This window comes from Eumetopias jubatus, unplaced genomic scaffold (assembly GCF_037043125.1).
Source record: "Eumetopias jubatus isolate StellerSeaLion01/CBP00866 unplaced genomic scaffold, mEumJub1_p1.0 scaffold_6, whole genome shotgun sequence".
Taxonomy (NCBI): Eukaryota; Metazoa; Chordata; class Mammalia; order Carnivora; family Otariidae; genus Eumetopias; species Eumetopias jubatus.
Genome location: NW_028274812.1, coordinates 105,457,451 through 105,483,930, shown reverse-complemented (window position 1 = coordinate 105,483,930; position 26,480 = coordinate 105,457,451). Strand labels below are relative to the sequence as shown.

Sequence of the window (26,480 nt, the reverse complement as noted above, 5' to 3'; positions counted from 1 at the left end):
GAATCTCTTCAAACAAAAGAGGACAGTGAAGATTTCAAGTAAAAGGCAGGAGTGGGGAATAGAATGGGAGAGAAAGCTAACGTTCATTTCCTATTCACTCTTCCACGCAGTTTTAAATATGCTCTCCTTCAAACAGCAACAAAAATCCTGTAAGGTAGGTCTTATGATCTCTTTTTTAAATATAAGAAAAAAAACTTAAGCTTCTAGAAAGTTAAAACTGCTCAATAAAGTCTCACTCAAAGCTAAAAAGTACAAAGACCTAGACCACATGTCAGGTCTATACAATTCCAAACTCTTTCCACACTACTGTTTCTAATATACAAAAACAGCAACAAACACCAATCAAGGACTTACTCTATAGGCTACACCATCCCACAGTATTGCATCACAAAGTCCTGTTGAGATAGTTGCCTTGCTACCTCCATTTTGCAAATGAGAAATCTGAAGGCCATAAAGTAAAGTACTTTGTCACCAGTCACACAGCAAATAAACGGTGAAGCCAAGTTTCAAACCCACGAAGTCTGACTCAACTATTACACTATAAGCAAAACAGAGAAAGTGAGAAGTCTGGCCTTGAGAAGATAACATCCAACAGTGATATAACAACCGTTTTCCAGTCTACACCCCACCTAAGACATTACTATACAGAATTCTAGTTAGCAATGAGGGACAGACAGATAATGGTTCAAAACGTAGGTCCACTACTTCTTAGCTGTGTGAAGTTAGTCAATTCAAGTAACCCTTCTCTGAGCTGTTTTTGCATTTGCAAAATGGAGATAAAAGAGAACCTCAACAGTGGATGACTAAGTGAGATAATGCATGAATGTCATACCTACTTTGAGCTAAGCATTATGATAGAGGGAATTAAATTTACCTCATTTTAGCCTTACAATAATCTTTCAAGATATGTTATCATCACTTTCAATGATTCAGGAGAGATTCTCAAGGTTATATGGTTTACCCAAAGTCACAGTTACTAAGTGATAGAACAAAAATTTAAATTATGTTCTTCGAAATTCAAAGATAATGCATCCTACTCTTACACCAATGATATTACCAAATGTATAGAGTTCTCAAAAATTGTACTTATTCTCTTAGAAGTTAATCTGAACTGCAATGAAATTATCAGTTCACATGAGCTTTCTGCAATCTAACAGCAATTCTAGACTTGTACCATTCCTCCAGATTCTCTAGGCCATCCACAAATATCACTGATACACAACTTCTCCACCATAACAGCCAAGGAAAATCCATTGTATTCTCACCCCTTGCTTATTCCCATGTGTGACAAAGATGTGTGTTAAAAACAACAGTGTCAAAATTTTGATGAGACCAGAAACCACAAAGTCACAGCAGGTAGTGAGAGGGGTAGGTGGCAGTGGCAACTGCTTTTACTGCCATTACTAATAACTGCAAGTCATTTAAGCTTTGTGTGCCTCCATTTCCTTATCTCTTTCTTTTTTTTTAAAGATTTTACTTATTTATTTGAGGGGGGGGAGAGAGCGTGCATGAGTGGGGGCAGGGGCAGAGGGAGAAGCAGGCTTCCCGCCAAGCAGGGAGCCTGACGCGGGGCTCAATCCTAGGACCCTAGGATCATGACCTGAGCTGAAGACAGACGCTTAACTGCCTGAGCCACCCAGGTGCCCCTCCATTTCCTTATCTCTTAATGGAAAAATAAAAGTATGTACTACATAGTATTACTGTAAGGACTGGCAACAGAAGATAGCACTGTGCTAGTTGTTTACATATATTATCTAATCTGATTCTTACAAAAGTCCAGGGTGGAGGGTATACTCTTAATCCTATCTCAAAGATAAAGACACTGAGTGTGAGGTTTACCCATATAACACCATCCTAAAGCTGCCCTGAGTCCAAAAGATGTAAAGAAGTGTTCATACATATTTTGTGTATAGTCTCTTAAGTCACAGTATGATACCTATGATTAGGCCCTCCTGCCACTCAAGCATAGGGACTTTTGCTCTTCTTATTAAAAATATAAAAGACAAGCCTACTTCCTCTCACTTTCATACTTCCTCCCCGCCTCAAATTACTAATGGTATGTAAAATAAAACATCAATATTTCCTTCTGTATACAGCTCATCACCTGAGAAAACCCAGCACAGAATAGACATCTAATATGTATTTACTGAATGAATGATTCAACATAAATTGTTCCCCTGCTCCTAATAGGTACTTTACAAATACTATCTAATTTAATGCTTACAATATCCATAAAATGACTATCATTCCCATTTTAGAAATGAAGAAACAAAACAATCATAAAGGTTGAACAGCTTGGGTTACAGAGAGTTGATTATTTGCAGAGCCAGAGCTGGAATGCAATTATGACAAACTCAAAAGTCGTTACTTTTCTACAGCCTCATGATGTTCCCACTCTGAAGTTCACAAAAAAGTTTTATGAAAAGGTAGGACTTGTGATACCTTGAAGGATGACCAGGTTTTAGAAAGTGGAAATAAGGACACTATTAACCCAAAGGAATGAACAGAAACAAAATACAGAAGACAGGCAGCAAGGAACAAGTTTGGGAAATGCTGTTTAGTATCCTTTACCTAAAACAAGCATTTAACATAAGAGAAGGGATATAGGTACATAAGAGATTTGGACTGATTAATGCAGTAGCAAAAATAAAAAAGTACTAGAATGGATAAATTTGAGACACAGAATAATTCATAAATCAAGGAGTAGTGAAGTTTAGGGCATAAATCATGATAGAGAAATGAAAAATAAAGAAAGGATATAGGGAAACAAAGAACCGACAAGAATCAACTAAAATAAAGGAATAAAACAAAAGAACTGCCAATATGATGATTGGAAGAAAGATGATGCCATTAAGAAATTTTGTTTTCTACATTTCAGCAATGTGTGTGACAAGTTAATAATCAGAAAAAAAATAATTCTTTTTAATTTTTGGTTACTTAAATTAAGAAAAATAGGAAATCAAGAGAAGTGGAGATGTTTCACAGTTAATTCCCAGACATCTGTGCCTTGATCCACCTGTAACATATTAAAAAAATCATTTACAAAAATCAGAAAGGAGCCTTCCGTGTGTAACACGTGTAAAGATTATTTATTAAAATGTTATTTAATGCTTAATGACAACTCAAAAGTCCATAACAATACACTATAAAACATATGCACCTACTAAGTCTGCTCAAATGAGAAAAATAAATGACTGAAGGTTACCAACATCATTATTTTATGAACCAGATGGTAAAATTTGAAAATATCACATATTGCAAACTAAACCAATACTTATCAAACCTCTGCACCAAATACTGGAATTTATCAAATATTTTGGTATCTCTAGTTTTATCTTTAAATTTCCTGTTAACTTTACCTCAATATCTCAATATATCCATGTTTGTAATTAAAAATGACTTACCAGAGATTAAAACTGATGCTTAAAAAATATGGGTCATTTTGATCTTGTGGCTTTTGATTTTCCCTGGCAGAAAGCCATAAAAACCACAGAAGGACAAAGTTTAAAAAGCTTACAAATAAATAAAAATGTTTTATAGGAATACATGAAGCAATGATATTAAACTGATGACTATTCAAAAACAAAAGCAGTAACAGGCTCTAAAATAAGTAGCCTCCAAAACAAATCTTAGAATCACTGAAGATTCCAAATACAAAACAGACTTTAAATGTATATACATCCCCCAAAAAATAGAGAAGTAAAAGTTCAACCATATGAAAAGGCTAGAATACCCACAAAAAGGAACACTGTACAGTCACTAAAAATGATTTTACAGAGATTTTTAATATATTTAGAAACAAATCATTATGTTAAATAAAAATATTAAATAAAATCCTGTACATATATACAAATAGATACATCTCAAATACATACAAAAAGAAAAAAAAACTAATTTAAAATTTTTATCTCTAGGGCGCCTGGGTGGCTCAGTTGGTTAAGCGACTGCCTTTGGCTCAGGTCATGATCCTAGAGTCCTGGGATCGAGTCCCACATCGGGCTCCCTGCTTAGCAAGGAGTCTGCTTCTCGCCCTGACCCTCTTCCCTCTCGTGCTCTCTCTCTTTCTCTCTCTCTTGAATAAAGAAATAAAATCTTAAAATAAAATAAAATTTTTATCTCTAGGGAAAAAATATAAGTAGTTTTATGTTCTTCACATCATCCAACATTTGTCATTTTTCTAACTGAGCATACAAATAGGGTTTATAACAAAGCAGAACAATGACAAGTCTTAGTGAAATTGGCTCTTTTGCTAATAAACAGGCACTAAAAATGAAAGAGCTCCAACCATTTTTTCTTACAGTGAAACTGTATAAAGAACAACATCTTTTAAATATAAAAAGAGATAACTAAAAGCTTCATTCTATAGACTTAAATTAGCCTTCCCCATGGTCTTTCACAATTTTTTTTTTTTTTTTTTGAGCAGAAAGCACTCCCTTTTTTTAAGAGTACATATTACAACCTGGGGGCTTCAACAGAACTAGGTGATAAGGCCATGGGTGTCTGTTATGTAATTCTTTGCACACTGCTATGTATTTGAAATACTTCATATTTTAAAAAATACTGCTAATTCCAATAAAAATAAGATGGAGTATAAAATAGATATAAAAGGAAACAAGCAAACAAATTGGAAAATTATAATGTCCCAAGATAAGAAAGATTCTAGATGTTAGACTTAGGCTTGTCTTCTATTTCTCTTATTATTGGCAAAACAGATGGGTAATTTCACAATTTTTTATGATTTTCTTTCTATGCAAGTCTATCGTTTAAATCCTATTTCAGTTCAAACTGTAAGTCATGATACGAAAAGTAAAGGCATCTCTATGGTGCTTTGTAATATGCTAAATATTTTGTGTACCAAGTTATTTGATCCTCACAGTAACTTAGGATGAATGTCAGCTCAAGTTTAAAGATAAACGTCTACACCCACTAGGCTGGACATAAAAAAAAAAAAAAAAAAAAAGAACAAGTGTTGACGAGAAGGTGGAGAAATTGGGCCCTTTGTACACTGCTGGTGGGAATGAAAAATGAGGCAGCCTCTATGGAAAACAAATGGCGGTTCCTCAATAAGTTAAACCCATAATTACAGTATGAGCCAGGAATTCCACTCCTAGGTATTGCCAATGACTGGGGGTTTTTGTGGGGGTAGGAGGGTGATGCAGTGAGGAGTAGGAAGCAACTGCTTAATGAGTATGGGGTTGCCCTTCAGGGTGATGGAAAAGTTTTGGAACTTTTAGTAACTAGACAGCTGCATAGCACTGTGAATGTACATAATGCCACTGAATTGTACACTTTAGAATAGTTAAAATGTCAAAACTTATGTGTATTTGACCATACTTTCAAATGGGGGAAGAAGCATCTTCAGTGGAGTTCCTGAGAAGCAAAGGCTAAGATGAGAATTCTTTGGAAGTGGGATTGAGGGAGTGCTTTTTTAAAAAATTTTTATTGTTATGTTAATCACCATATATTACATCATTAGTTTTTTTTAATTTTTTATTGTTATGTTAATCACCATATATTACATCATTAGTTTTTGATGTAGTGTTCCATGATTCATTGTTTGTGCATAACACCCAGTGCTCCATGCAGAACGTGCCCCCTTGAATACCCATCACCAGGCTAACCCATCCCCCCACCCTCCTCCCCTCTAGAACCCTCAGTTTGTTTTTCAGAATCCATCGTCTCTCATGGTTCGTCTCCCCCTCTGACTTACTCCCTGAGGGAGTGCTTTTAATAAAAAGTTCAAGGAGGATGCCTGGGTGGCTCAGTCGGTTAAGCATCTGCCTTTGGCTCGGCTGCCTTGGCTCGACCCTGGGATTGAGTCCCGCATCAGGCTCCCTGCTCTTCAGGGAGCCTGCTTCTCCCTCTGCCTCTGCCTCTCTCTCTCTCTGTCTCTCATGAATAAATAAAAATCTTAAAAAAAAAAAAAGTTCAAGAAGGTAGATAAAGCAAGAAAGCCATGGGTGCAGTTGAAGCATAACCTCATCCTGATCCCACAGTGAACCATGGAATCTAAATGACCATGCACTCATACCCCATAAGTGTCAGTCACTGGCTACAGGTCACCTACCCGTGCCCTGGGTAAGTGGGGGAACATAATGTCCCAGGCATCTCTGGGTAAGGCAGCTCTGAAGAATTCTGTGGAGGTATTTACTGCTAAGAGTCTACAGGTATGGGATAGGCAAAAACCCCCAAATGGATAAAAGGATCTGGGTATGGCACCAACAGCACCTACTATGAGAAGGAAAACTGAGGCTAAGAAACTTGAGTGACTTATCTAGGATCACATGGCAAATATAACTGCAGCTTGGAACTGACTCTCTTCATCTTGTAATTCATGCTCTTTTCCAATCTAGCTTTGTGTAATTTCAACCCTTTAAAACACAATGGTGAATTCATTTTGTCTGTTGCTTATCCCTTCGTTTTTCTTCTTATTTTGAGTTTTTTGTTTCATTGATACACTGTGCTCTGCTTTGTTTTGCTCAGAGAGGGTGAGGAGATGGTTCCTTAAGCTCTGCTGAAGCAGCCTTTGCGTTAGCTCTGGTCCCTACCTAGCAAACTCCTAATTCACATCACAGCACCTGGTAGAAGTGCTTGCTCCTAATAGGTCTCCCTCAACACCCTGTTCAGAGCTAGATTCTGAATTATGTTTGCAAGACCTTTTTAAATTATCTTGTGCCTGACAGCAAGAATCAACTGGGTTTACCCATCTTTATATTACTGACATATGGCACCTGCTAAGAAGCTGATAAAAGTTTGTTCAATTAAACTCTACAGGCATACCTCATTTTATTGTGCTTCACCTTATTGCACTTGGCACTACAGTCTTTACAATTCGAATGTTTGTGGCAACCCTGTGTTGACCAAGTCTGCCGGCGCCATTTTTAGAAAAGCATTTGCCCACTTTGTGTTTCTCTGTCATACTTTGGTAATTCTTGTAAGATTTCAAACTTTCTCATTATTATTACATTTGTTATGGTGATTTGTGATCCATGATTACAACTCACTGAAAGCTCAGATGATGGTTAGCATTTTTTAGCAATCAAGTATTTTTTAATTAAGGTATGTATTTTTATTTTTTTTTAGATTTTTTTAATCTATTTATTCATGAGAGACAGAGAGAGAGAGAGAGAGAGAGAGAGAAGCAGGCTCCCAAGGAGCAGGAAGCCCGATGTGGAACTCGATCCCAGGACCCTGGGATCATGACCTGAGCCGAAGGCAGACGCTTAACCATCTGAGCCACCCAGGCACCCTGTATTTTTAGTTTTTTTAAAGATGTTATTTATTTATTTATTTAAGAGAGGGAGAGCACACACAGAGGGAGAGTGAGAAGGAGAAGCAGGCTCCCCACTGAGCAGGGAGCATGACACGGACCTGAGCCAAAGACAGACGCTTAACCGACTGAGCCACCCAGGCACCCCAAGGTATGTATTTTTAGACATAATGCTACTGCACACTTAACGGACTACAGTATAATGTAAACACAACTTTTATAAGGACTGGGAAACCAAAATAATCACTTGATCCACTTTATTGTGATATTCACTCTGTTGCAGTGGTCTGGAACCAAACCCGCAGTATCCCCATACACCTGTACTTTGTTTTAATATAACTAAAAAGGAACCTAAAGTATAGACAGTTTTCTTTAACTTTGTATTTTAAATGCCTTTTAGTCAGTGGATTTCATTATTTATCATAGAAGAGTTGCATAAATCTCCTGCTACAAGGCAACTGACCGCCCATACACCACAGGTCAGGATCAATGACAGACTAGAGTCACTCACATGAACTGGATGCTATGTAAATGGAAAAATAATGCATACTTTTATCCATTTAAATGTATAAATGCCAACATCTAATAATTACATTTCACTTAGAATAGATTAAAAGACATTTAATACTGCTTTCTACAGGAAAATGTTACAGATAAAAGTAACTTCTCTCTACCCACTCATCCAAATTAAAGAGCTCTAATTTTGAAAAACAATTTAGCACTGTGAGGAATTTTATTTATTTTAAATAATTTAAAGGAAAGATAAATTATCACAATAATTAGTCAATAATTATGCTGAAAAAGAAAAACATTTCAATGTAATTAAATCCAAAAAAACTAACCTTATATTCAATTTTTCCACTATTTTATCATTATGTTTGGCATTAATGATACCATTTGCTATTGCAAGTAATCCATTGCTCTAAAAGGCTAGTATCATTTTCCCAAAACTAAATAAGACTATTAATTAGCAGGAGCTATTTCAAAGCTATACCAACAGACCTCAAAAAGTTTTTTAAAAAAAGTTCCTAACAAGAAAGGCCAAGGAGGAAGGCAATTAGGAGTGAGAAAATAAAAGAAACAACATTCAAACTGAAAGCAGAAAAACATAAAGAGAAAAGCTTCCCAGATGTTTGTTTTCAGTTGTTGAGTCTACTAACCAAATCATTTTAATGGGTAAGAATGTCAAAAAGATTTTAGAAAGTGAATGAACAAAGCCACTACACCTAGTTTTCCTTTTACTTATTTTTTTAATGCAACCAATGGTACAAAACCGTCACCAGTCTATAATATACTTACCATTAAAATGTACTTGAGCGCTAAAAGAACACAAATGACAGAGGAAGTCAACAAGCTGAAATTCTTATTCCTAGAAACACTTAAAAAAATCCAACTGAAACACTGAGAGCAAAGGCAGTGTGGACTCCATTGCTACTAAATTCATGGCCTGATCTTTCGACTCTCAACACGTTTCAACAGAAATCACTACTGAGAGGCTTCTTCTTCAGGTTTTTGTGTTTGCTTGTTTGTTTGCTTTTCAAGAAAAAGTCCAAGAATTATGGAAGCAATATTTATCTTCAAGTATAAAGCCTAGAAAGTAATGTGGCTAATCATGGATCATAGATATTTCCAAACTAAGATTCAAGGCTACCTCCATTATTTAAAGTAAGAAATACCAGCTTTTAGCTATAAATAAGAACCAAAAGCATTCACATTACTGGAACATAATTCATTTTATCTCACCACCTGCATTTATAAATAATCTTTTTTTAAAAAACAAAAATATCATGGTCTTTTCATACCAGCTCCAATATAACTGCAATATTTGATGTTCCCATGCATTATTTACTGCACTTCATGATTTAGTGCTATGACAGTCAGAAAATATATATGATTTGTCATATTTTGAATTTATTGAGTAACAAAAACCTTTTCACAAATATATTCACCTAAATTCAGTTAGATTAAGTCTATTTTCACAATGCTTAACAAAATGTCTACTCTGTCAATTAGTTTATGAACAGAACTGCATGCTACATAAACGATCAACTTCCATCAAAGAGTTCAATTTCCTCCTATCATTTTAACTGATTCAGGCTCTCTTTCAACTAATCCTCTAATAATACATGCTACACACTGCTATCAGATCATTGTATACCCATATAATGTCACTTCCTTTCTCAAGAAAATCTAATAATGGTTCCCCCCCTTGATTTTGAACATAAAGTTCAATCAACTTAAATAGTTTAACAAATAAGGTCTTTCCTGATTAACCTCTGCTCTACCTTTCCGGACTCTTCTTTAGCCATCTTTCACCCAACTTTTGCCCCAACATCTTAAAATTGAGTGCAACTCACAAAATGCTGCATGTTGTTCCATGTGGTGTTGGTCCTTACCGTTCCTTCCTGTATTTCCCTCCTCCTGCCTTTCTTACCTACAGGTGCTGAGTCAACTCCTAACAGTCCTTCAAATTCAGCTAATTTTCACTGATTCTGAGTAACTTTCACTGAATCTCTCAGTCTGATTGAAATGACTTTTCCACCACTACCTAGTACCATGTTTATACTTCATGTTTATGTTGTCATAGTATTCAACACACAGTATTACATTCATAGACTTGTGTGCTCCAAATAGTTCCTTCAATATAAACTTATTTCACTTACAAACTATGCCTTATTTAACTCTGTAGTCCCAGCACTAACACAGAGTTTAATACATAGTGTTTAATAAATGCTGATAGGATGAACAAATGAGTGAATGATACTAAACTTTTAAATTCCACATTTTAAGATAATGCTCTATATAAAATTGTTATATAAAAGGTTCTGACTTCTGGTTTCCAGTCTGACATGGAAACATGTTGGAAGGTGTCACTCCCTTCCCGAAGATAAGAAAAAAGTGAAACAAACTGAAAATCAACCACTCTTCTTAAATCCATCAGAGAATTGAGGTCACAGGGCAAACCAGTGTGGTAAACACTGGAGCAGACAGACAAATGAATACAAAGAGTTATAGCTTCCCAGAAGCAGAACCCATAACTGGAACCAGGTAGGAACACTTAAAGGGTAAGTATTCATTAACTGCTAAAGATTAAGCATGGACTAGCAAGAAAGACAGAAACTCAAGGTAGCCCAGCCGTGGTTGGGGGTGGGGGGAAGGAAAGGGGGTAAACACTCCTGTGTTTTACCTTCCAGAGACCCACCATGTTCCCATGGTGAATATCAAGGAAAATCCCCTCCAGCAGGGGAAAGGGGAAAATAATCATTTTGAAAAGCTCCAGGGTACTTTGTTCTGCTGAACAAATGCCCTTAGAGGGAACTATTTATCAAAATCTAACCAACTTGCATTACACCAAAAACTGACTACCCTAGAGAAAGGAAAACACTCAACTCCAGCACCCCTTGCATATAGGGAAACAAAAATACTCAACCCCTGCTCCTCTAGCCTTCCTATTTAACCCAGCGTGAGGTGAGGAGAGAGGGGAGGAGAACAAGAGAAGCACTTATGAAAGTCACAGGCTCACCAAAAAGACTAAAAACTAAGCACAGGATTATACTACACTTCCTCTTCTGCCACCCCTACTACCACATCAATCAGCTTCTTTCACAGTAAGAGTAGAACTGAAAGACCCAAAAGTCTCAGACTCTACTTAAGAAGGAGTCTCAAGGGAACCCCAACAACAACAGGAGAAACAAAAACAGGGACATTCAAGAAAACTTTTGTCTTTGACATTATGGCTACAGCAACAGAAAACACAGCCTAACTCCTAGCCAGATAAACACAGAAACTTCACACTGAAGGCCTACCTACCTGTTTCTTTTATTAAATATATCACATCTGACTTTTGACAAACGATTACAAGACATTCTAATTAGGCAAAACACCAATCTGAAGAGTTAAAGCAAGAATCAGAACTAGACTCAGATGTAGTGGAAATTCAAAAATCATACTAAAATGTACATTAATTATGACTAGTATGCTAAAGGCTATAATGGAACAAGTGGACATCAAGTGAGAATGTGGGTAATGTAAGCAAAGAGAAGAAAACACTAAATAAATAAATAAATAAATAAATAATTTTAAAAGAAAGCTAAAAGAATCAAATCACACCACTGTAAAAAATAAAATGAATGGGCTCACCAGTAGATTGAACATGGTAGAAGAATCACAGAGCTTGAAGATATGTCAATAAACTTCCAAAATTGAAAGGTGAAAACATAAAGAATAAAAAAGACAGAAAAGAACATTCAAGAACTGTGAGAAAATCACCCAAAAAGTAACATACATCTAAAGGTACTACCAAAAGGAGAAGAAAGAGGAAATGGAAAAAAGAAACTGCTGAAGTAAAATGGTTGCGAATTTTCCAAAATTAAGGACAGACACCGAACCACAAATCCAGGAAGTTCAGACAACACGAAGCAGGATAAATACTGAAATACTGACACCTAGGCATATCATATTCACACTATAGGAAATCAAATAGAAAATCTTGAAAGAATCCAGAAAAATAAACACAAACACCAAAAAAAACCCAAAAACCTTACCCATAGGTCAAAGTAAGAATCACACTGTACTTCTCTTCAGAAACTAAGCAAGCAAGAAAAGAGATGAATTAAATATTTAAAGTGCTGAAAGAAAAAAAAAAACCAACTTAGAATTCTGTGTCCAGTAAAATTATTTTTCAAAAGTGGCAAACTAAAACTCTCTCTTTCTCTCTCTCTCTCTCTCTCTCTCACACACACACACACACACTCTCTCTCTCTCTCTCTCTCTCTCTCGGCAATTCACTACCAGTAAACCTGCCTTGAAAAAATGTTAAAAGAAATTCTTCAAAGAGGAAGAAAATGATATGTCAGAAACACAGATCTATATAAAGAAAGGGGCAGTATCAGACAAGGAATAAATAATTATTAATTATTAATTGATCTAACAAGTAACAGCTTGGTCAAAATAATAACAGCAACAATGTACTCAATGATTATAGCTTATAGATAAATGAAATGAATGACAGCAAAGCTTTATAAAGGAGGAAATACTCTTTTATAAGGTACTTGCACTATGTATAAAACCATATATTGTTATTTCAAATTGGAGTTGGAATAGTTTTAAGTGCATATTCCAAACTCTACAGTAAACACTAAAAAAAATTTTTACAAAAAGGAAAGAAAAGTTTAATTGATATGTTAAGGGAGGAAAGAAAATGTAATCATATAAAATGCTTAATTAACACCAGGAAAAAAATTTTAAAGTGGGAAACCCTTCCCCCCAAAAGAAACAAAAACGAGGGCAATAATAGACAATAGCTATAAATACGGTAATACTAATCCAACTGTATCAATAAACACATGGGTCAAAGACAAAGTCTCAAAATCAGTTTAAAAATGATGAAAATAAAACCCATCAAAATTTGTGGATGGAGAAAAAGAAGTGTTTAGAGAGACTGATCGCATTGTATACATATATTAGAAATGAAGAAAGATCTAAAATCAATAATCTAAGCTTCCACCTTAGGAAAGTAAGGGACAAATTAAACTCAAAATTGGAAAAAGAAATAATAAAATTTCAAACCAAAATTAAAGCAATTGAAAATGGGAAATCAAGAGAACTGATGAAACCAAAACCTGGTTTTTTGAAAAAAAATAAATTTATAAACCTCTAGCCAGATTAAGAACAAAAGAAGATACAAATTACATGGGAAATGAAAGAGGGTACATCACTACTTATCCCGTGGACATTTAAAAGGATAACAAAGGAACACTGTAACAACTCCATGCCCAAAATTTGAAAATGCAGATAAAACAGACCAATTCTTTGAAAGACACAGCTACCAAAACTTAAACAAAGAGAAGCAGACAACCTGATTAAGTCTATTATCTATTTTCAGAATTGAACAATTAACTAATAACCTTCCAAAACAGAAAGCACCAGGCCAAGACGGCTTCACTGGTAAATTCTAGCAAACAATTCTCCATAATTCTCTACAGTCTCATCCAGAGAGAACACTTCCTAACTCATTCTATGAAGCTAGCATCACCCTAATACCAAAAAGCAGACAAAGACATTACAAGTAAGGAAAAATATAAAATAGTATCTTCCATGAAAAGGGATGCAAAAACAATCCTCTGAAAAATATTAGCAAGTCCAATCCAATAATGTATAAAAAAGAATTACAAGCCATGATGAAATAGGATTTATTCTAGGTATGAAAGGCTCATTCAACATTTGAAAATCAACTAATATAATCCATAACATCAACAGGCTAAAGAAGAAAGAGCATATGTTCCTTTCAATAGGTAAGGAAAAAGCATCTGACAAAATTCAACATTCATGATAAAAATTATCAGCAAACTAGAAATAGAGGGGAACTTCCTCAACTTGATAAAGAACACTGGCAAAAAACCTATGGCTAATGTCATATGTAATGATGACAAACTACATGCTTTCCTAGTAAGATCAGTAACAAGGCAAGAATATCTCTTTGACCATTCTTATTCAACATCATACTGGAAGTTCTGGCTGATACAATAAGCCAAGGAAAGAAAATAAAGGGAATGAAGATTGGAAAGAAAGAAATAAAACAGTCTGCTCACACATGACATGAGCATCTATGCAGAAAATCAGAAAGAATCAACAAAATTCTCCCAGAAATAATAGGTAATTAATAGTAGGGTTTAGGCTACAAGGTCAATATATGAAAACCAATTACTTTGCTAAATACCAGCAATCAATAACTGGAATTTGAAACTAAAAAAAAAAATTATATTGGCATAAAAAATGAATATTTAGGTATTAATCTAACAAAATACATAAAAGATTCATAGGAGGTAAACCACAAAACTGATGAGTGCAATCAAAGAAGACCTAGAAGATCTAGATAAATGTTTTCACTAACCAGAAGAAAACATTGTTAAGATGTCAGTTTTCTGCAGCTGGATCTACAGATTCAATGGAATCCCAATGAAAATCCCAACAAGTTACTTTATGGAGAACCAATATTCTATCACTGTAACATAATAAAGCTATACTATTCAAGCCATGTGGTACTGGCAAAAGAGCAGACATCTAAGTCAATGGAACAGAACAGAGAGCCTAGAAAAAGACCCACATAAATATAGTCAAATGATCTTTGTCAAAGGCTTAACAACTGCTGGAATAACTAACCAGTAAATGTAACAGAAATTAACAACTCAAGTGTCCATCAACAAATATCCATATAAACAAAATGTGGCATATACAAAGAACTCTTAAAGAACAGAACACAAAATAATAAATTAAAAATAGAACAAATATCTCAACAGATACCTTCCAAATAAGATATATACATGCAAATAAGTATATGAAAAGGTGCTGAACATCATTTGTCATTGAGGAATTGCAAAATTAAAACAACAAGGAGGTAGCATTATACATTTATTAGAATGGCTAAAATCCAAAAAATGAGAATAGGAAATGCTGACAACAATGTGGAACAACAGGAGCTCTCACCCATTACGGGTAGGAATGCAAAATGACACAGCCACTTTGGACAACAGTTTGACAATTTCTTACAAAGTTAAACCTTTGGTTTGGGTAAGTCTTACCAAACAATCCAGCAATCACATTCCTAAGTATTTACCCAAATGAGCTGAAAACTTATGTCTAACCAAAAACCTGTACTCGCATTGACAACAGCTTCATACATAATTCACAGAAATTGGAAGCAACCAAGATGTCCTTCTATAGTTCAATGGATAAACCATGGTACATTCATACAATGAAGTATTATTCAGCAGCAAAAAGAAATTAGCAATGAAGCCACAAAAAAGACATGGCACCTTAAATAAATATTGCTAAGTGAAAGAATCCTGTCTGAAAAGACTATATTTCGTATGATTCCAACTATATAATATTTTGAAAAAGACTATACTACAGAGATAGTAAAAAGGCCAGTATCTAAAATGGCTACCATGCTAAATTTTATGTTATGGGTATTTTATCAAAATTTTATGGAGATTTTTAGGGAAAACTATTCTGTAGGATACTATATGTATAATGTAATATACATAAAATTCTGCGATTGATAAAACCTACAGAACTGCACAACATAAAGAATAACCCCTAATGTAAACTACTGACTTTACTTAACAAAAATGTACCATTATCAGTTAACTGTAACAAACACAGGATGCCAACACAAAATGTTGATAATAGGGGAAACGGGGCTTTGGGGGAGGAAGACCAGGTAAATGGAAACTCTGTGCTTACTGCTCAATTTTTCTGTGAAATTAAAACTGCTCTAAAATACCTATTAATTTTTTAAAAATAGTTTTTTGACATTTTTCAGTATTAAACTTCATAAAGATTTCATGCAGTAAATGATTACACAGAAATGCTGCCACATGCATCAGTTATACTGAATAATCTAGAAGTTATTTCAGAAATATGCAATCTTTAGGATACTTAATTGGAAAAAAAATGGATAGCTAAAAAACAAACAAGAGTCCTAGAGATTTAAAATAGTACAAAAAGATAGCAAAATATAGTGAGTAACTCTTTATTTAATCACTAATCTTTAGGCCAGGTTTTATTCTTCAAAGGTTAATTTTCCTAATAAATGCATATTATAATTTTAAATGCCAAAACTATTTTTTATTAATTTTAGATGAAAATCTCACCTATGTAAATTTTAAATATTTATCTTTTTAAATAAAGTATACTTAATAAAATGTTCCTCCTGTCTATTAGTTTATTAAATTGCTATAACACAGTGATACCTTTTAAAATCTATTAAGGTAAGCTTTATTAAAAAATAATAATAAATAAGTAAATAAATAAATAAATAAAATCTATTAAGGTAAATAGGACAGTCTCAACTCACATTAATGACCCTGGATGATGCTTTTTGAGTCTCTGTATGTTAGATTTTTATGTTTCATTCCCAGAAAGGCTATTCTTATTACTTACAATGATTTGTGTGTATTCTTTATTGGAGAAAGGGGAAAAGTGTAAAAGCAATCATGTTAAAACTTTATCATAAATGGGGCAAAGAGGCAGAATTCCTGTTTATGAACTAGTATAACACAGATTCAGAGCTTTTAAGGAGAAAGAAGGGTGGAAGGTTGCTCCTTTGTGATGAAATTATATGAGATTTATGTAATAATAATTTTTCAACTGTCTGATCCTTAGCTACGTGTGTAATAACTAGAATTGCTTAAAATGCTAATGGATAAAATAAGGTGCTCAATAATTGAATCATAAACTTTTGCTTAAAGCTATCTCATTTCTATATAGCTCATTTATTTAAAACTTAAAACACTAATACACTACAGGTCTCAAATTCAGATCAGAATATGGATTCATTTGTTCTTTATCGGTTTTAAAAAAAAGTCCTTTTCCTGTTCAGTTGTAATCAGCAGCAGCAACCAATAAATAATACTCAGTCTACCTAAGGTAGATGAATTCTTCAGAAAACTCATTTACTTTGGATATTATGTCCAATGATGGATGCAATGAATGTCCTGGAGTTTAATACCAAAAATAATTCCCTTTTCTACTCAGATTTAAATTCGAGTATAAATCGAAAATGGAAAATAGCGCATCACAATCACTAATAAGGGGGTATAGCTCAGTGGTAGAGCATTTGACTGCACAATCACTAATAAAATTTCTTCACATCTTATTAGTAATGAACTAGATAAATTAAATACTGAAATTGATGATAACGTGGGAATAGTCTATAATCAAGATTTATTTGGATTCCAACCTTATCCCTAAAAAGATCTCAGGGTGCCTTATAAAACTATTAACAATATATAATGATTACATTACCAAGATGAAAATGCACTGTTCAATTCAACACAGTTCCCAAGCGCCATACATGTGAGCTTTAACATAAAAAACTAAAAACAGAACACAAAAGCAGATTTTTATAAATACTTTAAGAAAGAATTCCATCATGACATGTAAATTAAAAGTTTAATCATTATTTCAAACTCTTGTTTTGCCTGTTTCCTAAGAGGCTCTCCACTGGCCACAGATTTCTGTACCTAAGGTAGAGGTGGCAGGAGTGAGCAAATTTTGGCAGGCCAGCTGCCTGTTGACGTACACAAAGTTTCACTGGAGCACAGCCATGCCAATTCATTACTTGTTGTCTAATTTACTTATTGTCTGCTTGTAGACTACAAGGCAGAGTTGAGTAATAGACAGTAACCCTATGGCCTACAAAGCCAAAAATATATTCTACCTGGCCCTCTACAGAAAAAAACATACAGACCCCTGACAGGGTATTAACTAGTATAACACAGATTCAGGATAAATAATTTGCATATAGAGATAATAGGCTTCTGCTCATTAAAATACTTCTTGACAAAGTATAATTTAATAGTATAAAAAAGTTAATAGCAGTGGTACAATTCAGTAATAGTTTTTTAATGTGAATGAATTTTTTAAGGTACTTTAATACATTTTAGAAGCATCCAGTTAAGAATAAACAAATGACATAGTAATAACAGATGCTTGTTTTAATCCTCTAAAAATCTCTAGCTTATTAGTCTAGACTTGCATTATTGTAATACAATATGAAATTTCAAAAGTCGGTACTTTCCTAAATACCATTTCCAATTCATGTTTTCCATGTATAAACTTGTGAAAATTAGTTGTTTTACTGTGAATAGCATTTAAACGTAAAAAATAAAACTATAAGCTAAAATCTAAAATTGCTATGTATAGCCCAGGCTATTCATACGGACTCATTTTTTAAAACTGACTATACGAATAAATAAAATTTCCCCAGCTATTTCAAATCCCTATACATCTTTTCCACAAAATGTTTCACCTTTCAGAACTCACTATTTTAGGTGAAAAATAGTAAAATGAATGCCTGTATACCCTTTGCCTGGATTCACCAATTGTTAATGTTTTGCCACATTTGTTCCATGTAATTATTTGTGTTTCACTTCATGAAAATAACTCATCATGCACCTCTTTTAAGAATAGGGGTATTTTCCTTTATATGTGCAATAGCATTATCACAACTTAATAAATATTCCATAGTATCATCAATATCCAGGCCATATTCAAGTTTCCCCAAATATCCTACAAATGATTTATAAAGCTCTTTTTTAAAATCTAGCAACCAATCAGGATCCACATACATAACCAATTTCTGAGAGGAAAGGGCCAAATTTTTCTTTAAACAATCTTTTTGTGTATACTATGTTCTCTCTTGGTTCTATAAACTTGTTCTCTGGAAAAGCTGTAGGAACACAATTTCCCCAGTGCTTTCTTGGCAGAACCATTCAGCAATGAAAGGGTATAGCGATAATAGTGGGGAGGAAATTGAATTTCCAATTATCTTGGTAGATTCTGTTTTTCCCTATGAAAATATCTAGAAAGAAACTGTAATCTTATCTTAGTTGGTTACAATTTTTAAATATATATACCTAACCAACATTCAGTGATCATTAAAAGTCTTATGACCAATTACCTGCCAGGACTCAAGAATTTTAATATTGTCCCTAATAATAAGAATTATGAATAATTATCCAAATCACCATTTTATAAAAAGAAATATTTTATAAAAGTCTAAAAGAGTGCTTTTACTGGTCACTTTGTTGCCAGCTGCAGAAGACTAAACATACTCTTTTGTAAATGTATAGTCAATTTTATATAGTTTACTAAAATGAATAAAGTTTTAATCATTCCATAAAGACTAGGAAGCTTGCATATTATGCCTATACATTTAGAAGTTGACTTCTTAGCAATTTGTTTCAATGCTTTCAAGCTCTTACTAAAGTGTAACACATTTTGAACAATGCCTTATTATATCAATATTATAAAAATATGTACTTCTGAACAAGAACCATAAATTTTTTCTTACTATTAATGTAATTAAAGTATATGAATATTTTAACTTTCTTTTGGAATTTATTTAAATTCAAACTAGGGCAATTTTTGATTACCAAACTTTCTGGGAAATTGAGATTTCCAATGGGAATACTGTCAAATTTATAAAAACAAAAAAATCAGTATTCTAAATGATCCATTTTCAATATATTTTCTATACTGTTAATTATGGTTGAACGCAGAGTATTTTCCAGTGTAAATTACACACAAGGCTTAACAAAGATAGATCTACATCTACAATCGCCTTTACTGAAACCAATGAAAAATCTATACATAGCAATGAAATTGGCATGCAAATAAAAGAACTGTCAAGACATGTATCCCTAAAAATAAGCCTACAATAAGTATTTTAAAGACTGTGTGTGGTCTCACCCATATATTTTGGCAAGATGCACTTTCTCCAACCGCAGCTAGATTCATCCAAAAGCAGTGGCACTGGAGAGCCTCTGTCTCACCTGTCAAAGTTGAAGAACGTTGTTCCAAAGACCACCATGCATCCATGGAGAAAAGCCACAGTACTACAGCTGTTATTGATAAGCAGTCTCTAAAGGAGAAAATACTTCAAACAATTAAGCAAATCATCCTTAATAGAGATACAAACAGACAGACAATTGATTAATGTTTAAATGATGAGATGACAAATACCATGCCCGGTATGAAACAGAGACAATTTCATACACTGGAATACTAAGAGGAGATCTTTCATAAGTAACATTAACTTGACAGTCTCTTCTATTATCTCTATGATAAAATTTCTATACATTATCAATTCAAAACCTCTATTACGTTCCCTTATTTAAATCTTGCAAAACCTCCCTTATAAAACATCAAAATTCATCTAAATTACTAAGGTCCTAAATCCATCAAAATTGTTAAAGTCTGACAGCTCAGAGCAGAGAAGATTAAGATTTATAAACGGAAACCTTAAGTATATTGAAGCCTGACTTTTTAAGAAGATATCCTAATATCTTTATCAACCACATTATAAAAGCAGTTTACATTTTTGCTTTAAACTAACCTCCCTACAGTATAGCATATGGACTGGTCAGGTAAGCTATCTATAGGTAGGTTAACAAACATAAAAAGAAACAGCAAGAAAAAACAACTACTCTGAAAAGAAATATTCCTCAGTGGCCAAGTCCCAACCTAAGCCCCAATTCAAACCTGGCAATAAAAAACAACTTAAAACAAAATGTAAAGAAATACACCTGGTGAGGTAAAAAGTTTAAATAATCATGACAAATATATCTCATAATTAACTTATTTTTCCTACTAGATCATAATGTCCTTTAACCCTTTTTAATACTGCAATAACTCAACTGAAAAAGAAAGCGGGTGTCCTTTTGTGCCTTTTTCAGGGAAGTTAATACTCAAAAGGTTCTCATTATAAGACAGTTTCACCTACAACCAAGTCTCACTGCACAAAGGCCAAGTTACCACAGGGCTCCAATGTATTATATGATGTCCCACGGTTTCATTTACTATATTCCCCAAGTACAAAGGTTCCAAAGAGATTAGTTTCACTTTTCCCTAGATATATTTAGAACATTAACTAGTATAGTTGGGATATTATTTTTCTTTGGTTTTGTCAGTAGCATGTTTGATATAAATTTTATTAAGTGGTAGTATATGTAACATTGCATTGTGGGTAGTAGTTTCCTGCTTTAGCCTAGCCACATCCTCAGCTGTCATACGAGCATATTTCCCATATTTTCTGCAAGTTCTCACCTTTTTTTCTTCTTAGAAAAATGACAGCATTAGAAGATGAATTGTTCTAATAATTATAAGAAATATGAATTATTTATACAACTACATTAAATGTAGTATGGATCACTCTGTACTTCAAAGAACAAGGGGGGGGAAACGGAATACTCATAATTAAAGTGTTAAAGTCATGTGAAACAATGTGTCACAAGTAAATTAACACAGAGGAAGGAATTAAAAACTATTAAAAGAAAGAAAATCTCTAATCAGAAGCCAATATCATCCAACAAATGAGGTGTACTATATCAGGATAGAATAATGATCTGCCTTGAATGCTAGAGGCTTCAAAGCCACCAGGTCTTCATTAGTGAAGATTAATGTTAGTATCCCCTACTAGAACCTTAAGAATCTACTTTGAGACTTTATAGAAATGTAAAAACAGAGAAAGAGAAACCAAAAAAAAAAAAAAAAAAAAAAGCCTGGAGGAGCAAGGAAGGAAAGAAAGGGGAAAGAAGCGGGGGTGGGGGGGGGGGAGTTTAGTATTTTCTGTTTTGGCATCCAATTTCCACATAATTTCACATTTAGACAGATAGCTGCTAATACTAACCAAATGAAGTTGTTCAAACAATTATGGACATGGTGCTGCTTTGGGTTTTTACATAATTTAATTAAAACAAACTGAGGAGAAAAAAAAAACAGAAAAAATACTCTTATTACAAAAAGTACCACAAAATAACACCCTGTACAAACACACAAAACCATACACGTGCATGCAGTTGTATACACGAACACATACCCCATTAAAATGAGGAAGTGAAATTAATCTCTCATAAGCATAATTTAAAACATTAGTAAAATTATACATACCTTACTAATACAAAAATTTTTCAAATTATCAACATAAGGCCCAATAAATGTTATGTAAAGTTAAACAGCTATACATCAGATCCAAAAAAAACTGTCAAAAAAAAAAATGATCACAAACCAAGCTGAAACAAGAGATTAAGAAAGTTCCTTACTAAAACCACACAATCAGTGAGAACATTTTAAGCCAAATCAGGATTTCTACAATTTACAAAATTCCTACATCAAACCATTTGCTCCTATTGTTTTCAATTAAAAGAAAAATAGAAGAGTAGCAAATAGAAGTTTAAAACAATCCCTCCCCCCAAAACACTGCACACACATAGAAATGAGCACAAGATTGATACTAATAAAACTAATGTATTCAAATAGGATAATTAGTTCAGAAAATAAAAAATAATTAAAAAGTAACAATGAGGGTATACGTAGCATTTAAAACAATTTTACAGTATATAATATAAAAAGTTCAACTTATGTTGACAAATTTATTAAATACAAGGTAATGGGGAAGCAAGATAACTGCTTTACTTTCTGAAACTGAGATTTCAAGTTCAAAGCTATATTTCATTTCCATGGCATTAACGTACATAATTTATACAGCCAACTTAAACTTGTTACTTACTTCAACATAGCAAATACTAACATATCCCCCAAAAGGAGGGAGTTTTGAGGATCTATAGTTTCCATTTCTAATTTTAAGCATGGTATAAATCCATAATCAAGAGCTTTACTTGCAGTAACTTATCTGAGTCAGTCTCTTCATCACATGTAGTATTATTTCTAATGAAACAAACTGTCAGTTATCAAATCTATACCAGTTATCCCTGTTGTTTTAAAATTTTTACCACAAAGTAATATTTGCTCTAAAGAGGATATATTTTAAATTTAGGGGAAAAATGTGTGGATAATAAGTATACCAACTTTAAAGCACATGACTTCCCTTTCCCCTGCCAGAATTTGATGGACCTCACAGGGAAAGAAAGGGCATAATCAACAATATCTATTGAACTCTTATGTAATAAGAGTAATCATCCTGACCAAAAAATTATGTACAGGACTGTTACCTGCAAAAAGAGAACAAGCAGTTAAAAGACACACAGATGTTAAAAATTATTCAAATACGTATAAGTCAATTTGGAGGGCCAAAGTACGCTTAATAAAAAAAAAAATTTAAGGGGCAAATTTTTAGCAAAAAGCTGGGGTTGTAAGATGTCAAAGAATCCTTCTGCAGAAACTAAAAGTTTGTTCTAAAAGAAGAAAAGCATTTACTTACCACACACACTACAACAACTACCTAAATTTTTTCAATTACCTGATTCTGCTATTGTACGTGCATGTGGCACTATGTCTGGAAATTCCACAAATTATATAGACAAATCCCTCCTTTAATTTACTCTGGAAATTAATTCAAAATATAGATCACACTGGTACACCTTATTTATGACAGAGAATAACTGAATAGCTTACACATTAAATGAAAGTTTTTACTTTCCAATGTAAAAGCTGTTTACACACACCATGAGGCATAATAAATCTATATTTAAAATAAAACACTAAAATGTATTTTTGGTTTTCTATCACTAAGAGTTTATTATGAAAAAGTTCTGAGTGTTTGAATAATAAAGGATTGAAACCATTCTCATGCCTTCCCAGTATATTTTGGGCACATGAAGTTTTTGTAAAGACACTTATGAACGTGTTTGTACATTTATCTTTATCTAATAAAAACCAAAAGCAGATAATGAACTCTGCTAGGAAGATCAGAAGCAGGAATACTTTGGCTGTGACACCGTTCTTATTGTTTTCCAGCCCCAAACCCGTTATACACCCCAAATAATATTTTGTAATTCACTGTCTCCACCCACCCTCCCAGTGATTTACTTCACGCCACTCCTAGTTACTATCACACTAGGAAGAAGTCTAACATGCAAATTCAGAGTGGCGTGGATAAATGGCAAAAAAAATGCCTAGAAAATTGGTCTGTTCAGCTTTATAATTTTTGTTGAAAAATACCCCATTGCTCCCAACTGATGAAAACAGGAAGCTCTATTCATAAATATGAAATTCTCTGCCTATGATATATAATCATCCTAATAAGAAAATGAGTTCTATACATACATGTCCAAAGGGGCAAAAAAGGAGATAGTTTCCCAAAGATGTTTCCAATTTTCTTCTGAATCAGAATTAGCAAATCGAGACGACTAACATACTCTGTCTGTGTGCATTATTCCTTACTACACACAGCATTTTGTAATTTATTTCAAAGCTTCCATTATAAACAAAAAATACAGCTTCTGTTAACCCACTCCATTCTGAGCTTATAAAGTCAGTAACACCGAACAATCTAAGTTACAACATAAGAATTTTACTTTACAGATGTATGAGATTTGCTATCAAAGGCTGTTAAAGTTAATATTCAAATAAATGATTTAAAGAATTATATAAAATGAATACATTCCCTTGAAAAATAAAAATTACAAGCATTAAAAAAAACTAAGATTCATCAATAAAGTATGTCAAAATTCTTGCCATTCGCTTTTATAAGATCCTCAAATGGTCATGAGGCAAACGTATGCATAATACAAAAGATACTAATTACATTAAATCTTTATTGTAGGAGCCGGAATCTAATATTGATCATACATTAACTAGACAGACATGATTTAGTATTTGTAAAGGAATCTCCAGACTAACACTTTCATGACAGCCAATTACAGTCAAGCCCAGCAAGCAGTTTGCAACCAGACCTTAAGAACGGTAAACTTTTTTTACAATGAGTTACAGATTCACAAGTTTAAGAAGACAAGAAAAAGAAAAACAGAAGGACTCCAATCACCCAGCAAATATGAAGCAGACCCCAGAATGTGATACAATCCAAAGATGTAAATTATTGTAAATCATCACTGTTGTTCAGAATTTCACACAGCCTCTTGAGCCAATTTTGTTCTTTTCCACAGACACAATAATGAACTAAATAAAAGGAGGCAAAAAAAAAAAAAAGTGGGAGTCAGGGAATAGAAAGGAAAACCTTAACTGCAGAGTTCTGCTCTACAAATGCTTAACCTTACAGGAGTTTGGGCTCCTTCAGCATTTGTATTCTATCCAAATCCTCATGAGTCACAAAAATTAAAAAGCTATATCCTTCTGGATGCCAGGAAGGGCCTTACCACAAGCCTTTTGTCAGAGAGAGAGAGAGAGAGAGACAGTGAAAGAGAGAGAGCAAGAGCAAGGGGGGAAAAGCCACAGTGGTAGGCAGTCCCACTTTACTTTGAGTACTGTGAGGTCACAAACCACATGATTCTGTCTCTCCAGTAATAGTGCTTGCAAAAAAAAGGAGTTTTAAAGCTTTTGCTTTTTTGGATTGTGTGAATGCTTCATTCGCCTCACAAACAACCACAGAACCACAAGTGCGGTGCAAACTTTCTCCAGGAGGACAGCAAGAAGTCTCTGGTTTTTAAATGGTTAATCTCCGCAGGTCACTACCAGCCACCGAGACCAACAGAGTCAGTGAGTGCTCTCTAACCACAGTCTATGCAGTAATAGTAGGTCCTTCAAATATTTGCTCATTCTCTTTTTGTTTTGTTTCCTTGCTTTTCACATGTTACCAGCTACATAATTTCTTGACAGAAAAAAATAAATATAAAGTCTATGTACTCCAGGCATACTGTAAAACTAAAACAAGGTTTGGGTATGGTTTGTATTTTCAGTTTAAGGCTGCAAGCAGAATTTACAACAGAGGGTACAAGTTCTATCTGAAAAAAAAAGGAGGGACTATGGCATCAAACAGCCTCTTCAGCACAGTGGCACCATGTCAGCAAAACTTCTTCTGGGGTAAGTGTTATCATATTTTAAAAATCCTATAAGAGATGAACCTGTTAAACAAAAAGGTATGTTTCTTGGATAAACTGCTAGCTTTTCCGGGTAATGCTGTAGTATACTAAATATGATGATGATAATGCTATTTTGTTGCACTAAAAACTGAAAAATGAAATTGCTGTACATATTTGCATTTGGCATCTGTAACTTATCTACTTCTCGGAGTAATGACTTGAAATAGAAAAAATTACATTATCTCACATTAGTCAAAATGTTTTCTAGAGCTGTAGAAATGAGGTAGTTAAAAACAGTAAAAGAAAATTTAATATTCTCATTAACCCTCACTGCAATAAAATGAGACACTAAATTAATCAAAGTATTACGAAGTATCCACCCTGGCAGCTCCCAATATTTGAGCAAACTTCAAAAAGGAAGCAATTTTACAAAATAACAGACCACAGAATTATCTCGACATTATGCTCTACCATTATGCTCTACTGCAGAAATAAACCTACAGTACAGTTAACATTTTACCCAGCTCAACTAAAAGAAATCTATTTGTAAGTTTAAACTGCATCATAAGATAAGTACACAGGCTTGTTTCTAAACAACTTTATATAATTGAAGTATATATTCATATGTAAAATTATAAGCATGTAGGAGCCATTTTTAAAAAGATCTTTATAGTTACCCAGGACATCCAGGATATTATAAAGTTCACAGAAGTCTTTAAAAACTTATACGCAATTATATTTTTCTATGTAATTTTAATTTTACATGTACGCACTATTATCCATATGGAAAACTTTTTATAAACACACGGCAAACACTGACATGTCTAGGATTCTTTTAATCATATTCTTGGACCTACCAAAACGAATACCGTTTAGTCTCATGAAAAATAAAACTCCGTAAGGATACCCTGCATGATTTTAAAAAGCCA

At 33.7% G+C, this 26,480-nt stretch overlaps 1 protein-coding gene across 3 annotated transcripts in view; it reads right to left on the bottom strand.

Annotated features, from left to right (window-relative positions):
- SUPT3H (SPT3 homolog, SAGA and STAGA complex component) overlaps nt 1-26,480 on the bottom strand; it is a 548,140-nt gene that overhangs the window by 470,599 nt on the left and 51,061 nt on the right. For 2 of the 3 annotated variants that reach the window (XM_088023956.1, XM_028097856.2), the window contains exons 2-3: nt 19,526-19,608; nt 17,078-17,148 (exon numbers count right to left, since the gene is read on the bottom strand). The exons of the other annotated variant lie outside the window; for it this stretch is intronic. In XM_088023956.1, coding sequence (XP_087880082.1) covers nt 17,078-17,148; nt 19,526-19,573 — 119 coding nt within the window. In that variant the 5' untranslated portion in view covers nt 19,574-19,608. The remainder of the gene's footprint in view (nt 1-17,077; nt 17,149-19,525; nt 19,609-26,480) is intronic. 3 annotated transcript variants of the gene reach the window in all.